Genomic DNA, 14,302 nt, shown 5'->3' on the forward strand with positions numbered 1-14,302 from the left:
AAGGTGTTTTACTTTAAAAACCCAAGCGGGCGTAAATTCACACTCGAAAGAAGACTTTATCATGGCATACATTAAGTAACCGCCAAATCTCCATACTTGTAACAGAATTCATATTTCTTTTCCGACACAACACTTATTGATTTTCTACTTATTTTTTTTTCCTTTGCCTCGCTTTTGCTTCGCTGAACTTCACTCAAATAGAGATTTTTACGCCAAAGTGAAGCTACACACGAACAATTAACCACGGCTAATCGTAAAAGTGCCTCCATATTAAGCGTGTCAAGGTGTTTGTAATTACGCTTTTGTCGAAAAAGATTAAGGGTGTATTCAGAAAATGTTTAGTTTATTAGAAAAAGGAAGCCGCCCTTAGAATAGTAGCTACAGGGGGTGGTTATAGCAACCTTACTAATAATATTCTAAAATTTTTTTTCCTATATTTTTTTTAGTAATTTTTCTGATCTCTTCTGATCCCAAGGATTATGTATGATACTTTATCTCTCTCAAAATATCTCAGAACTTTAGTAAATAAATACAAAAATCTATATACTAAAATTTTTTTTAAATATTGTGACAATTTAAACTACAATGTCAGCCATGGTTAAAAAATAATAAAGAGCCCTGCTGTATAAAACTAATATTATTTTTAAATGTAAATTATATCCGAGTTACCCGACTAAATTGGTAATTATTATTATCCGTAAATATTTATGCAACGTTTTATGGCAAAAAATCTACGTTTATATAACCAAAAATAGTCGTTTATTAATTTAAATTTTAACGCGAAACAACAACATGCGAGAGCCACGATGCCATCGGTTTCTTTTTAGTTGAATTTTGGTTTATAATTGCTTAAGTACGCCAAATGTACGTACGTTTGACAACAGCATTATGGTCAGTTGAATATAAATAGAAATTCAAGAATTATTATATTAATTAAAATACAAGAGCTTAGACAAATAATAAAAATTTAACTATCTTTTATAAATTTACCAAACATGCTCCTACATACGTAACGTGACATAAGGAAATATATTATTTATTAAAATGTTTTCCCACACTATAATATAATTGGTAATAATTGTGAAAAGTTTCCTTATTTTATTATTGTTTAATTACATTTTACTTATGATATATTGAAAAACCACTATTTTATATTATCCAATATTAAAGAATATAAAAAAATACGCTTAAAATATAGAAAATATTCTGTAAAATAAGATTCTATGTTAAAATTACATTAAATCTGTATAAATTCATTTATTCCCTTATGAAAATTATTCATTTTAATATGATAATTTATTTTTTGCTGTTTTTCATATTTATGATAATAAAATGTAGATTTTTATTAACATTTTTTGAATTTTAAAATTAAATATATAAAATGTATTAAATATTCTCTATTTTACATAATTGAATTGAAAAAATTTTTACTAGTGCAATAATAAATGTAATGTATTTGTATAGAATTATTAGGGAAGGTTATTCATTTTGATTTGATAATTTATTATTTACGTTTCTCCTTAAAAAAATTAAATGTAAACTTTATTAAAATATTCTTATATATCATTTTTTATATCTCCAAATTAACTGTGTAAAATTTTCACAAAATTCTCAATGTTACTCATTAATAATAATTTACAATGTAATATAGTATTTGAAAATATCGAAATGTATTGTATATATTCTATTTGTAATTTTCCTTGATGTACCCTTGTAGTTGATTATTTTTAAGTTGATTTTTTATTACACAGTTTTTATTTCATTTAATTTGGGAATTTTCCGTATCAAATGGGACAAATTTCATTTTAAGAATGTGCCCTTGTAAAGTGACATTAGTAAATATATATTTAATTACTTAATTAATAATAAAGGGTGTTTTTTTGAGAAGTATACAAATTTGAAGTGAAATAAAACTATAAAAAAAAATTTATTGACATGGTATTGGATTTATTTAAAAGATATTGTTATGCCATTAGTCCTTAAAAATGATTTAGGGCATATGAGCGCCACGGCTGGTTCAAATGTAGCGTAATCGAGTAATAAAGTCCAATTTTCGACCACTTTTTCAAGCATCTGGGGCCGTATCTTGGCAATAACGCGGCGAATCTTTGCTTCCAAGTGATCCAACGTCTGTGGTTTATCTTTAAAGACATGTGACTTCACATATCCCCAAAGAAAGTAATCCAGGGGTGTGAGATCACACGATCGTGGAGGCCAGTTCACAGGTCCATTGCGTGAAATTATGCGATCATGGAATGTTTCCCGCAATAAATTAATAGTGTCACGCGCTGTGTGGCATGTTGCACCATCTTGTGGAAACCAAAGCTCTGCCACATCAAGTCGGTTCAACTGAGGAACAAAAAAGTCGGCAATCATGGCTCTATAACGTTCTCCATTGACTGTAACATTCTGGTCGTTATGATCTTTAAAAAAATATGGGCCAATGATTCCTCCTGACCATAAAGCGCACCAAACTGTGACTTTTAATGGATGTAAGGGCGTCTCAACAAAAGCTTCTGGATTTTCTCCACTCCAAATTCGGCAATTTTGCTTATTGACGAAGCCGTTCAACCAAAAATGAGCCTCATTGCTGAACAAAATTTTGGATTGAAAAAATGGGTCAAGCTGAATACTGTTTTTCGCCCATTCACCGAACGTACGGCGCGCATAATGGTCATGGGGTTTCAGTTCTTGCACAAGTTAGATCTTGTAAGCTCGCAAGCCAAGATCTTGCCGCAAAATCTTCCACAAAGTGGATGGGCACAGCCCCAATTGTTGTGCACGATGGCGAATCGACTCATTCGGGTCTTCTTCAACACTATGCTCCACAGCAGCAATAACTTCTTCTGTATGGCGTCTTTGTGGATGCGTATTATCAACTAGAGTATGCGTGGTACGAAAACGATCCATGGTTTTTCGAATAACTTGCTCGGATGGCCGATTATGTCGACCGTAAAATGGACGCAGCGCACGGTAAGTTTCGCAAATTGAACTATGATTTTCAAAATATATTTGCACAATTTGAAAGCGTTGTTCTGGAGTAAGTCTATTCATTATGAAATGGCAAACTGTACTGACCACGAATACACCACCAACTGTCAAATTGACAATCACCAGAAACAGTTTTGACAACTTAAAATCGAAGCCTCTAAAAAAAACACCCTTTATAAATAAATAATTAAAATAATAATTATTTATTAAAAGGTTTTTCCACATCATAAATAGAGGATTTGTAGACATTGTCAAAAATTTCAGAATTTTTTTATTTAAAAATATTGCACAATATAAGAATATATTATTAAAAAACAATACTTTATGTTGTTTACATTATGCAATATTACAAAATATGTAAAAATACACTTAAAATTTTATAAAATATTGTGTAAAATATAATTCTATGTTAAATTACGTTAGATTATTTGTTTGATAAAATCATATTTATTATAGTAAAATAATAATTTTTATTTAGTAATTCTCGTTACAAATCCTCATGTAAATTTCTAATTTTTACAGATAAATAATAATTGACAATGTAATTATTTTTAAAGAAAATCAGTATATATTATTTATCTTCTATTTGTAATTTTCCTTGATAAACATTCTTATAGTTGCAAATATCCTTGTAATAAAATATTTTTTCTTCTTGTTTATTCATAGTAAAATGTTAATTATTTTTTATAAAATATTTCTATTATACATTTATTTCTTATTTCTTTTTGTATATGATTTATAATTTTTTCATATGTATCAAATTTTATATTTCAGAGACAAGTAGAAATATAGTTATTTACAAAATATTTAAAAATATGCTGAAAATCTATAAAATAGAATTGAATAAACTAGAAATTGTAAAAATTGTACTAAATTTTATAATTTTGTTGTTTAGTGCTTTGTGAAAATCACAGTAATTAATTAAATTATATTTAAACTATTATAATAATTTTATATACTTTTACTCATATACCAAGTTTGAAAGTGTAACAAAAATATTTATCTATCACTGTCATTTTTTAAATTATTTATTAATTTATATTTTATGTTTGCAAAAAATCAAAGCCCTTTTTTCTATATGTAATTATAACGTTTTCTATACCTTTATCAATAGTATTTTGAAGCCTATTTTTTTAAAATATAATTACATTGTAAATTATCAATTACTAGTAAAACTAAGGATTTTTTTGTAAGCTTTACACATTTGATTAGGAAATTTACAAAATAGTATGTAAAAATATTTAAATCAAATTCTACACTTTATAGTCATAAAAAAGCAAAAGAGAAAAATTTATTATTACATAAAAATGAATAAATTTATATAATTTGTAGTATTTTCTCTATATTTTGTAATATTGGATAGTGTAAATAACATAAAAATGTGAAATTTATTACAATTATTACAAATTTTATATTTATGGTACGGAAAAAAGTTTTAACAAATAATCAACATATTGATACTATTTTACACATTTTTTAGCGTCTTTTTTAATATTATATAATTGATTATTTACTTATTAATATCAAAAATTCACAATTTAATAAAAAATCAACGTTTTGCTATGAATAAATGAGAAAGGTACAAAACACTCTATTACATTTATTTAATTCAGTTCAAGCTAAAACGCAATGCTTGATTATCAAGATCTAATGTAATTTTACACAAATTTCTATTGCTCAGTTATGGAATAGATAAATTATATATTAATAAAACTTATGTTACAAGCGTACGTTATAATCAAAGAAATGTACAAATAGATGATATATTTAAACATAGTTGCGTTGTAAATTATTATTAACCAGTAAACTTTACGATTTTCTGTAAATTTTACACATCCGATTTGGAAATTTATGAAATGATGTGTAATAAAAATATTTTAATAAAAGCCACCCATTACAATACATTGTCACATCAAAATGAGTGACCTTCACGAGTGCAATAATGAATTTATACAGACTTAATATCATTTTACATAGAATTCGATTTTATAGAATATTATATATAATTTTCAGCATATTTTTAAATATTAAATGTTTGCTAATGTCACGTTACAAGAATACATTCTTAGAATAACAGTTGACACATGTGATACGTAAATATTAGTACGAGTAAATGAGAAGAAACATAAAAAATTCTTTTAAACACATTTAATGTATTCAGTCTAACCAAACAACAAAAGTACTTCAGTGTTTACATTCAAATTTAATGTAATTTTACACATATTTGTATTATGTAATAAATCATATATTTATTAAAGTTTTATTTACAAGCGAACATTTAAATTGAGAAAGATGCAAACAGAAGTTATAATACAAATTAATTTTTTTAAATGTAATTTGAGTGTCAAGTATCTATAATCGAAAATTTTTATTAAATTTTATATATTTATTTCAAAAATTCACAAAATGATATTTAAGAATATTTTAATATTAATCTATTTGTTATATATATGGAAAATAGCAAAAAATAAATCATTATATTGCAATGAATAACTTTCACAAAGGCAATAATGAATTTATACAGATTTAATGTAATTTTACATATTTTGTAAATATTCAGCGTATTTTAACATATTCTATAATATTGGATAATATAAATATTATTAAATATTGATCTTTCAATATACCATTACATTTTACAATATTAGTTAACAATAGAATTAGGAAACTTGATACAATTATTACAAATTATATTGTGATGTGGAAAAATATTTTAATAAATAATCGACATTTTGCTATGGGTAAATGAGGAGAGAATTCATTACATTTAATAAATTTAATTCTAACCAGCTGACAAGTGCAATGTAGTTTTTGTAAATATTTAATTTAAGATTACACAGATTTCTATTTTACCTACAATTTTTAGAACATTTTGTACTAAATAATATATTTAGGTTAAGTTAGGATATTTGATATTTTTCAACGGAAATCATTAGGGTTGCCAAAGAGAGTCACATTTATTTTGCAGCATTTCCACCTAACTTTACACATCTTTTATAGCCTCTGAATGTTGGAGCAAAGTTTACAGAATAGCATAATAAAAAATTAATTCTAATAAATAAATTCTATTCCGTTAACTTTGGTTGGGGTTTTTAGTACAGTAAAGATAAAGTGGCGAAAAGTGTTAGACGCATGGAGGCAGGAATCAAGGCAGTTAGAAGCAATTTCCATTACTTTTGACCAGATTGTGAGATGCTATCAGTACATAAAAACCAACCTTCAAAGAACGTTTAGAGCGACTGGATTTTTTCCATTTAACTCCGAAGTAGTTATAAACAAACTGCCATCAGAACTAAATGATTCTGGCAGAGTTTTAGATGCAAGTTCGTTGTAGTTTTCGAAATAATCCAGAGGATATAATGAAGAAGGAATTCGCCAAAGAAGAGGCAAAAAGATCACCTCAAAACCAGGAATGCAGATATCATTAGATTGTGAATTAATTCAGTCTGAAATTCCTAAAACTCTGTCTACTATATAAACATGTAACATTATTTTCGATGAAAAATATTGCGACCACCTCCACGACTAAAAATGAGTCCTTAGATGATGATATCCCACTTGCGAAATTTGTGCACAATTTGTAAATGCGTGACTTGTTAAGGTTGAGTGTGTGAATTGTGTAACAAAGGATCTGAACTTACAAGCTACGCATGCCCATGTTGTGAAGATGAAGATTAATAAAGATTTTATATTTACTTTTTGTTTTCCTGTATTACTTTATTTTTTGTTTACAGCTTATATACAACTAGTCTAAGGCAAAGGCCATATATTCAATATAACAATGGACCAAGAACTAACTCCTGCGGCACATCACAATCCTGACATTTCATTTAATTTAACATTCTGTTAGATAAATAAGAAAAAGTTTTTAAATATTTGTGTATAAATGATAACAAAAATGTTATTTTTTATTACATTTTCAACTATTTTGGAAAAATTGCTTATTACTGTAATTGGTCTATAGTTTTGCATTAAAGTTTTAGGCCTGATTAATACAATGCACTTACTCTGCCGATTTTTACAAGCTCTGCCTAAATTCCATACATAATAAACTGATATTTGGTCATGACTAGGCACTGAGTTGCATTTTAATTCATTAATTAGACCTGTTATTTTATTGCAGTCAGGACTACTTAGGTACATACTGTTGTGAATTTATTCAAAATTAATTTGCTCATTCCAATATTATGTTCTTAAATTTTATTAATAATACTTTTACTTGGACTACCAAAATATCCATTTAAACTAGACCTTTTCTCTTAAACACACTAACAGAGACTTAATTATGCATTTGGTTCTGGCCATTTTAGTAAATTATTTATGATTACTACACTTTTTAATAAAATGTTGATTTTTCACAAATTTAATCTTATAAGTATAATTCGTTTTTTTAACCCTAAAACTATTCATATTAAAAAAAAATCATTTGATGATGTCAAAATAATCCTGCGCGGGTACTACTTTCATCTAAAACGAAAAATAACGACATGTCAAAAAAGCCCCACATGCGGGGTTACTTTGACACCAATTTTAAATATTTTTTTTGGTATAATTACATGTTTTAAAAATTGGGTAAATTTGTAGTTAAAGGATCCTATCAGATAAAACAAATGCCTGATTATTAAATATTTTAAAAATTACACCAGATAATTCCCTAAAACCATGTCAAACTAACCCCGTTTTACGGTATGTTTTGTGAATTTACAGAAGACGGTTAAATTTTTAGTATTTGTCTAAATTTTTTTGTTTTTATTAACAATTTTTGAATTAGTAAAGAAATAGTCCATACTTGCAGTGAAGTCGTAGGTTAAGGTAAAATGAAAATCCTGCATTCTTCGTCCACTTATTTATTAAGCATTTAGTTATTTAAAATTCCCGACATGTTTTGGACACAGTGGTGTCCATCATCAGGAAATGAAAGGTATAAAATTGGCCCCAGGGTTTGATTCCATGTCAAAAAATTTCTCTATTTAATTTTATTGATTTTTTAAAATTTTATTAGTTTATATTCTGTTGTTGACAAAGACCGAACAGTATGCTAAAAAATATATATTCTAAACTTAATGTCTTAAAATCTAGATGTCACCTGCCTTTAAGTTTAGAATGTATATTTTTTAGCATACTGTTCGGTCCTTGTCAACAACAGAATGTAAAAAAATAAAATAAAAAAAAACAATAATTAAAAATAGAGGGTTTTTCTGACATGTAATCAAACCCTGGAGCGTATATCTAATACCAATTTTAAACCTTTTATCGCCTGATGATGGACACCACTGTGTCCGAAACATGTCGCGAATTTTAAATAATCAAATGTTAAGTGGAGGGAGACTGCAGGATTTTTATTTTACCTTAACCTACGACTCCATTGCAAGTATGGACCATTTGTTCACTAATTCAAGAATTGTTAATAAATACAGCAAAATTTAGACAAACCATAAAAATTTAATCGTCATACTGTAAAACGGGGTTTACATTGATTGACATGGTTTTAGGGAATTTTCTGGTGTAATTTTTTAAAGATAAAATAATTAAGTAAAAGATATTTAATAATCAGGCAATTGTTTTATCTGATAGGAGCAACTGATCCTTTAGCTACAAATTTACCAAATATTAAATTTTTAAAACATGTAATTATACCAAAAAAAAATAAATTAAAATTAATTAGTAACCCCAAAGTGCAGGATTTTCATTTTACCTTAATTCTTGAATTGTCAAATAAAGTTATTATGTTTATACACATCTGACCATTGTGCTATTGCCAATTGTACGTTATTAATTTAAACAAATAGATTTAATATGAAAGAAAATTATTGCGGTCTGAACTTAACTGGGCGACTGTAAAAATGTGATTTTCGTTTCTGATTCCGTTGCTAACTTCCATGACGTTTATTGGGCTTTAGCCTGATGTGTAGACTAAATTATAATAAAATAAAAAAAATTTACAAAGTCCACATAAACGCCTATGGCAAATATAAAAAAAATATTTGAATAGTTTATTGAAAAAAGGATCTTGTTGCATAGAAACTGAATATCAATAAAATATCTTTAAGGGTATAAAATTTAAGAAAAAAAGTTTGTTTCTTAAAACCAGGACCTTCAGGTTATAGGTACATTTTTGCATAAAACACCCCGTATGGAGAAATTATTAATTGAATTATGCACATAATTTCATGTAAGGTTTTGCCGTAAATTAGTATATAAAACCTTAATAAATAGGATCCCCGACGGCCGTACAGTGTTCCCATTTTAAAAAATATATCCTTACATCAAAAGGGGTTTTATTTTGTAACATGTATGAATAGTACGTACCAAGAAATTCAGCAGAAGTGGTGCCAAATCCAGCACTGGCAGCAGCAATGTGTCCAGCAAAATTAAAGCCAGCAGGTGGTCCAGTTTGAAAGACCGTCGGCCTTGGCATCGCTGTCACCGATGTAGGTCTCGGTCTCGATAAGATACTATCAATTGTAAACAACGAACTACCGCTAGGGGTCGATGAGGGCTCCTGCGGCCCGTTTTTCCGATAAACCGGTTTAAAACCCTCATTCATTTGGTTTAAAAACAGAAAGTGCTGCGGCAGAACGGTCGAGGGCTGCGGTGCCGACGTTTCGACCATCCTCAGGTCTGAATCCTCGCAGTAATCTTCCGTACCGCTGGACTCACACCAATCCAGATCACCGATTTCACGTTTTACGGCCAGCGTAAAAAAATATTCGAACAAGCCCGGCAAACTGTCGAAGATTAATGTCGGGCTCCATTCTGTTTAAAACTTCAACCGGTGCCTAAAGAATCAAAGAGGACCGAAGAACCGCCTACCGGCTGCTCCTATTGGCCCTACTATGCCAATAGGATAGGGTCGATTTCATCCCTTGCTTACGAGAGATATTCGAAGGGGGGGTTGACATGGTTCAATGTCATTATAGAGGGGTCCTTTTATGATATTTGCTCGAGCGTGTATAGGGTAATCGTTTAGTTATTCGAATTCTCGGTTTATTATTACACATCGCTTAATAGACAGCTTTCGACTCCACTATTAAACGATATGTGATATTTAAAATCTTTTTATGTCGGACAAGGGTGGGGGACCATTGAATCGCTTTCGAAAAAATGGTTTTTGATTTGGTCTGCCATGTGTGCTAAATGGGGATTACCGTGTATTATATGTTACATGGATTATATTAACGTATTTTCCTGATTATCTCTTCTTAAACCTAAGCTATGAAAAATATATTCTTTTATTCTTTTTTAAACTGTTTTTTTTGGACCTCTTTTTTTATTTAATTTTTCGTACGCGCTTAAAGGAGATGATTTTAATAAGGTTTTTAATTAAGGCTCCTACGCCGATTAATAATTTTTTTTAGGCCCTTAAAGCTTCTTTTTCGAGTTTTCCAGTTAAATTTTTTTTTAAATACTTTCCAATTATGTAAAAGTATTCCTCTTTTTTTTTCTTACAATACCTTCCCAAGCAGCACGCAAAGTCTACTACTAAACAAAATAATTTTATATTTGTTATGCGCTTATTGAAAAATAAAATATTGCTAAACGACTTTAATTAAAATAATGGTGTCTTTTAAAAACCGTATTTTATAAATAATTAAGAGCAATTGCGAAAGAATAAATCAGAAGCGCCTATGTACCACTAAGCTAATAAAAAAGTACGAACTCTGTCAAACGGTCAGCAGTCTGAACATTTACTATAAGTTTTTTTAAATTATTCTAGTTTTATAATCGTTTTAACTGCTTTAATAGTAAATTCGTTAATAACTAAATAATATTATCATAGTAAGCAATTATCTCAAAAACCATCAATATTTGATGTATAATGTCGTCTATAATGAAAAATTAATTTTTGAGACACATTTACAAATACTGTCAACAAAATAAGTATTTTCAAACAAACACTTTTTTTTTCATATCATCAACAGGGCCGAAAAAAATCGTGTGTAAATAGAGTTTTATACAGGATGTCGCATTTAAAATAAAAAAGTTCATATTGGCCACTGTTACATGAAACACCTTGCATAATTTTTTTTGCTGACAAAAATAGGCTAAAAATAATAAATATACGTTTATTCGCCAACATAAAAATATCTTGAAATTACATCAACACAGAAGAGCAATAAAACGGGTACTCTCATAAGCTGCACTAATTTGCCCCTTGTTTGTGAAATTCTTGACAAGTCACATTTCGGTAGTAAAAGTCACATTAGGGAATAGGACACTTTTCAATATTGTAGTCACATTTGAAAGTCCTTGACGTCCTTTTGACTCTTTACTAATAACACCAATACAATAAATAGGCCTAAAATTTTATTTAAAAATTTATAACTCCGATGGAGATAATACATAAAATACATTTCAAGAATTATTCACCAATTGTATTATGGAATATTGTTTTTTTTTTGTTTTTTATATCCAATTTTTCAGATCATTTTTAAACTACTTATGTTTTATATTATCTTGTAGAATTTTAGGCAGTATATTGAGGAGTTTTTTGACCAATAGCTTTTTTGCTTTTTGGAGCTTTAGAATGTTTATTTTCCTTTTTTCTGGTGGTGTAGGGATGTGCTAGAAGACTTATTTGAATTTTATTCTTTTTTACGTTCATTAAAAAAATAAATGAATATAACTGTCGTATGTCCATTATTTTTGTTTCCTTGTGAAGTAACTGAGTTGAAAATAACCGATTTTTCTCAAAAATAACTTTTATTATTCATTTTTGTACTGTAATTAGTTGTCTTAGGTGACTTAATAAAGCCAAATATTATTCCTTCAGATACTGGAACTTTATTAAAAAAGCCCAGAATTTTTTTTATTGATTTTTTTAAATTTTTTCCCAAGAATTTAAACAAGCCTTTTTATTCTTTTTCTAATATTTTCTAGTAATTTTCTAACGACATTTTAAATTTTATTCCAGATAATTCTTTCAATTTTTTTTCTGATTCTTAAAAAAAATATTGAATTTTTTTAAGGCACATAAATCGAATTTTTCTTTTAGACATTTTAGGACTTTCTTTCTTTTCTGTACACTTTTAGGTATTTTTTTTTCCTGCAGAGTTTTTTTTTATATTTTTTGTCAGTTTTCTAAATATTTTGCCCAATCACTTAAACCAAAAATTTAATATTTTCCCTACCTATCTAAAAATAATGTTTTTAAGCTCTTTTAATAAAATTTTGTTTTGTAATTTTCTCCCAAAAATTTTAACAACCAACAAGTTTTTTTTTTTCTTATGACTTTTCAACGACATTTTTATTTTATTACAATTTTTTTTCTGATTCAATTTTTTTACATTTTTCTTCAAGGTCATAGAACTTTTTCTCTTTTCTGTCCACTTTTAAGTAATTTTTTAATTTTTTCCCGGTATTTAAAATATTTTTTTGATTTTTTGTAGTCGCTTAAAACCATTTTTCCTTTCTTTTCCACGCACTTTTTTAGTTTTTAATTTTGCTTTTCCAGGTAATTGAAGAAATTTTTTCCAGGCTCTTTCTTAATATTTTTGAGATAGTTTAGGTTAGGCAACTTTTTAAATTTTCTCAGGCATTTAAAGTGACTTCTAAATATTTTTTTCTAGTTATTTTTTTGCCAATTTTATATTGTAAAATATGTAGTGATAAATCAAAATATCCATTAGGGTTAATGTAAATGCATAAGAATCTTCTACGTAAGATTTCTATGTTTTTTTTTTTGTATTTTATTATTCTGTAAATTTAAATTGCACTAATAAATTATTAATTATTAATTATAATAAATTTTACAATATAATATGATTTCTTGACATGATTAAAAAATCTTTTTTTTTCGAATAAATTTACTTAATGTTACATTATTTTTTAATTAATATGCTATAACTTTATATATATATTTATTACAGGTATCAATATTTTTAATTCATTTAAATTTACAACTGTTTTGATATAAAAATATATATGTAAGTATTAAAATAAAATTAATATTTATTACAAATAAATATGAAACAAAGCACGAAACATTTATAATTGAATTTAACGAAATTTAATGTTAGTTAATTTACAACAATCTACAAAAACAAATTTATGAAGCCACAGTCTGTCTAATTTATACAGGGTGGCCATTTGAAAATGAAACAGAGCCTATTTTGGGTCCCTCAGAACATTTGCAAAAAAATCCTCGGGCCCGTCAATTTTTGATTCAAAGGGGAAACATTTTTTTGCTAGTTTCTTAAAGCCCTAGCGGGGGTGACAAGGGCCCCCAAAATTTTAAATGGAACGGGGGGTCGAGTGATATCTTATTTTGAAGGTATTTTTATCTGGATTATAACCCTAAAGTTTTAAATCGTTACTATTTGCCTAGTCGATACAGGGGCTAATAAAAGTTACAAAAAAAAATTAAAAAGTATAATTTTAAATAAAGGGCGTAAAGATAAAATCAATCAAGTAAATGTTCAAAATGTTGGCCTTCGAGTTCCATACAATAATACAGGTTTTGTTCAAACCAAAAAATTTCTGGGGTGATTTGACGACATTCATCAATTATTCTTTGTCGCAAATGGTCTAGCGATGTTGACTGACTAGCATAAATTTTAGTTTTTAAATGGCCCCATAAAAAAAAATCTAACGGGCTTAAGTCCGGGGAACGAGGAGGCCATTCAATAGCTCCTCTTCTTACAATCCATCGTCCTGGAAACGTTTGGTCCAAATATTGACGAACCCTTGCAGCATAGTGGAGTGGCGCCCCATCTTGCTGAAATACTATAGACGATTTTCCAAGTACTCGTTGTTATTTTCTAGTATCTCCACTAATGCTGGATGACTTGAATTTTCTAATAACTCCAGGTACATCTCTTCTGTTAAATTGCCAGCTAAAAAAAGGGGCCTACGATATGTTTACCAAAAATGCCAGCCCAAACATTTAATTTTTCAGGATGTTGTGTATGCACCTCACGAAATATTCTGGGATTTGAATCAGCCCAATAGCGACAGTTGTGACGATTCACAGTACCGTTTAGGAAAAAGGAGCATTCGTCAGAAAAACATACATTAAATAGAAAGTGTGGATCATTGGCGGCTTGTTCAGATATAGTTTCACAAAATTGTACTCGCCTATCAAAATCGTCTTCGTTTACTTCTTGTACGAGATGCATTTTGTACGGATGAAGCTTTTTTTTTTTAATATTTTCTGAATGCTGCTTCTCTTAATACCAGACACGGTTGATAACTTCCTTGTGCTCAGTGTAGGATCTTGCACAATATGGCCTAAAATAGCTACTTCTGAAGCTTTATTTACCACTGGATTATCTATTTCGCGCTTTTTATTAGCCACAGACCCAGTTTCCCT

The 14,302-nt window shown here is 28.3% G+C and overlaps 1 protein-coding gene across 1 annotated transcript in view; it reads right to left on the bottom strand.

Annotated features, from left to right (window-relative positions):
* LOC126748460 (homeobox protein goosecoid) overlaps nucleotides 1–9,893 on the bottom strand; it is a 47,530-nt gene extending 37,637 nt beyond the window's left edge. Inside the window, exons 1-2 of the mRNA XM_050457715.1 lie at nucleotides 9,805–9,893; nucleotides 9,301–9,719 (exon numbers count right to left, since the gene is read on the bottom strand). Of these exons, the coding sequence (XP_050313672.1) occupies nucleotides 9,301–9,719; nucleotides 9,805–9,893 (508 nt within the window). The remainder of the gene's footprint in view (nucleotides 1–9,300; nucleotides 9,720–9,804) is intronic.
* Nucleotides 9,894–14,302: the final 4,409 nt, after the last annotated feature.

The sequence above is a fragment of the Anthonomus grandis genome, chromosome 22, assembly GCF_022605725.1.
Source record: "Anthonomus grandis grandis chromosome 22, icAntGran1.3, whole genome shotgun sequence".
In the NCBI taxonomy this organism is placed as follows: Eukaryota; Metazoa; Arthropoda; class Insecta; order Coleoptera; family Curculionidae; genus Anthonomus; species Anthonomus grandis.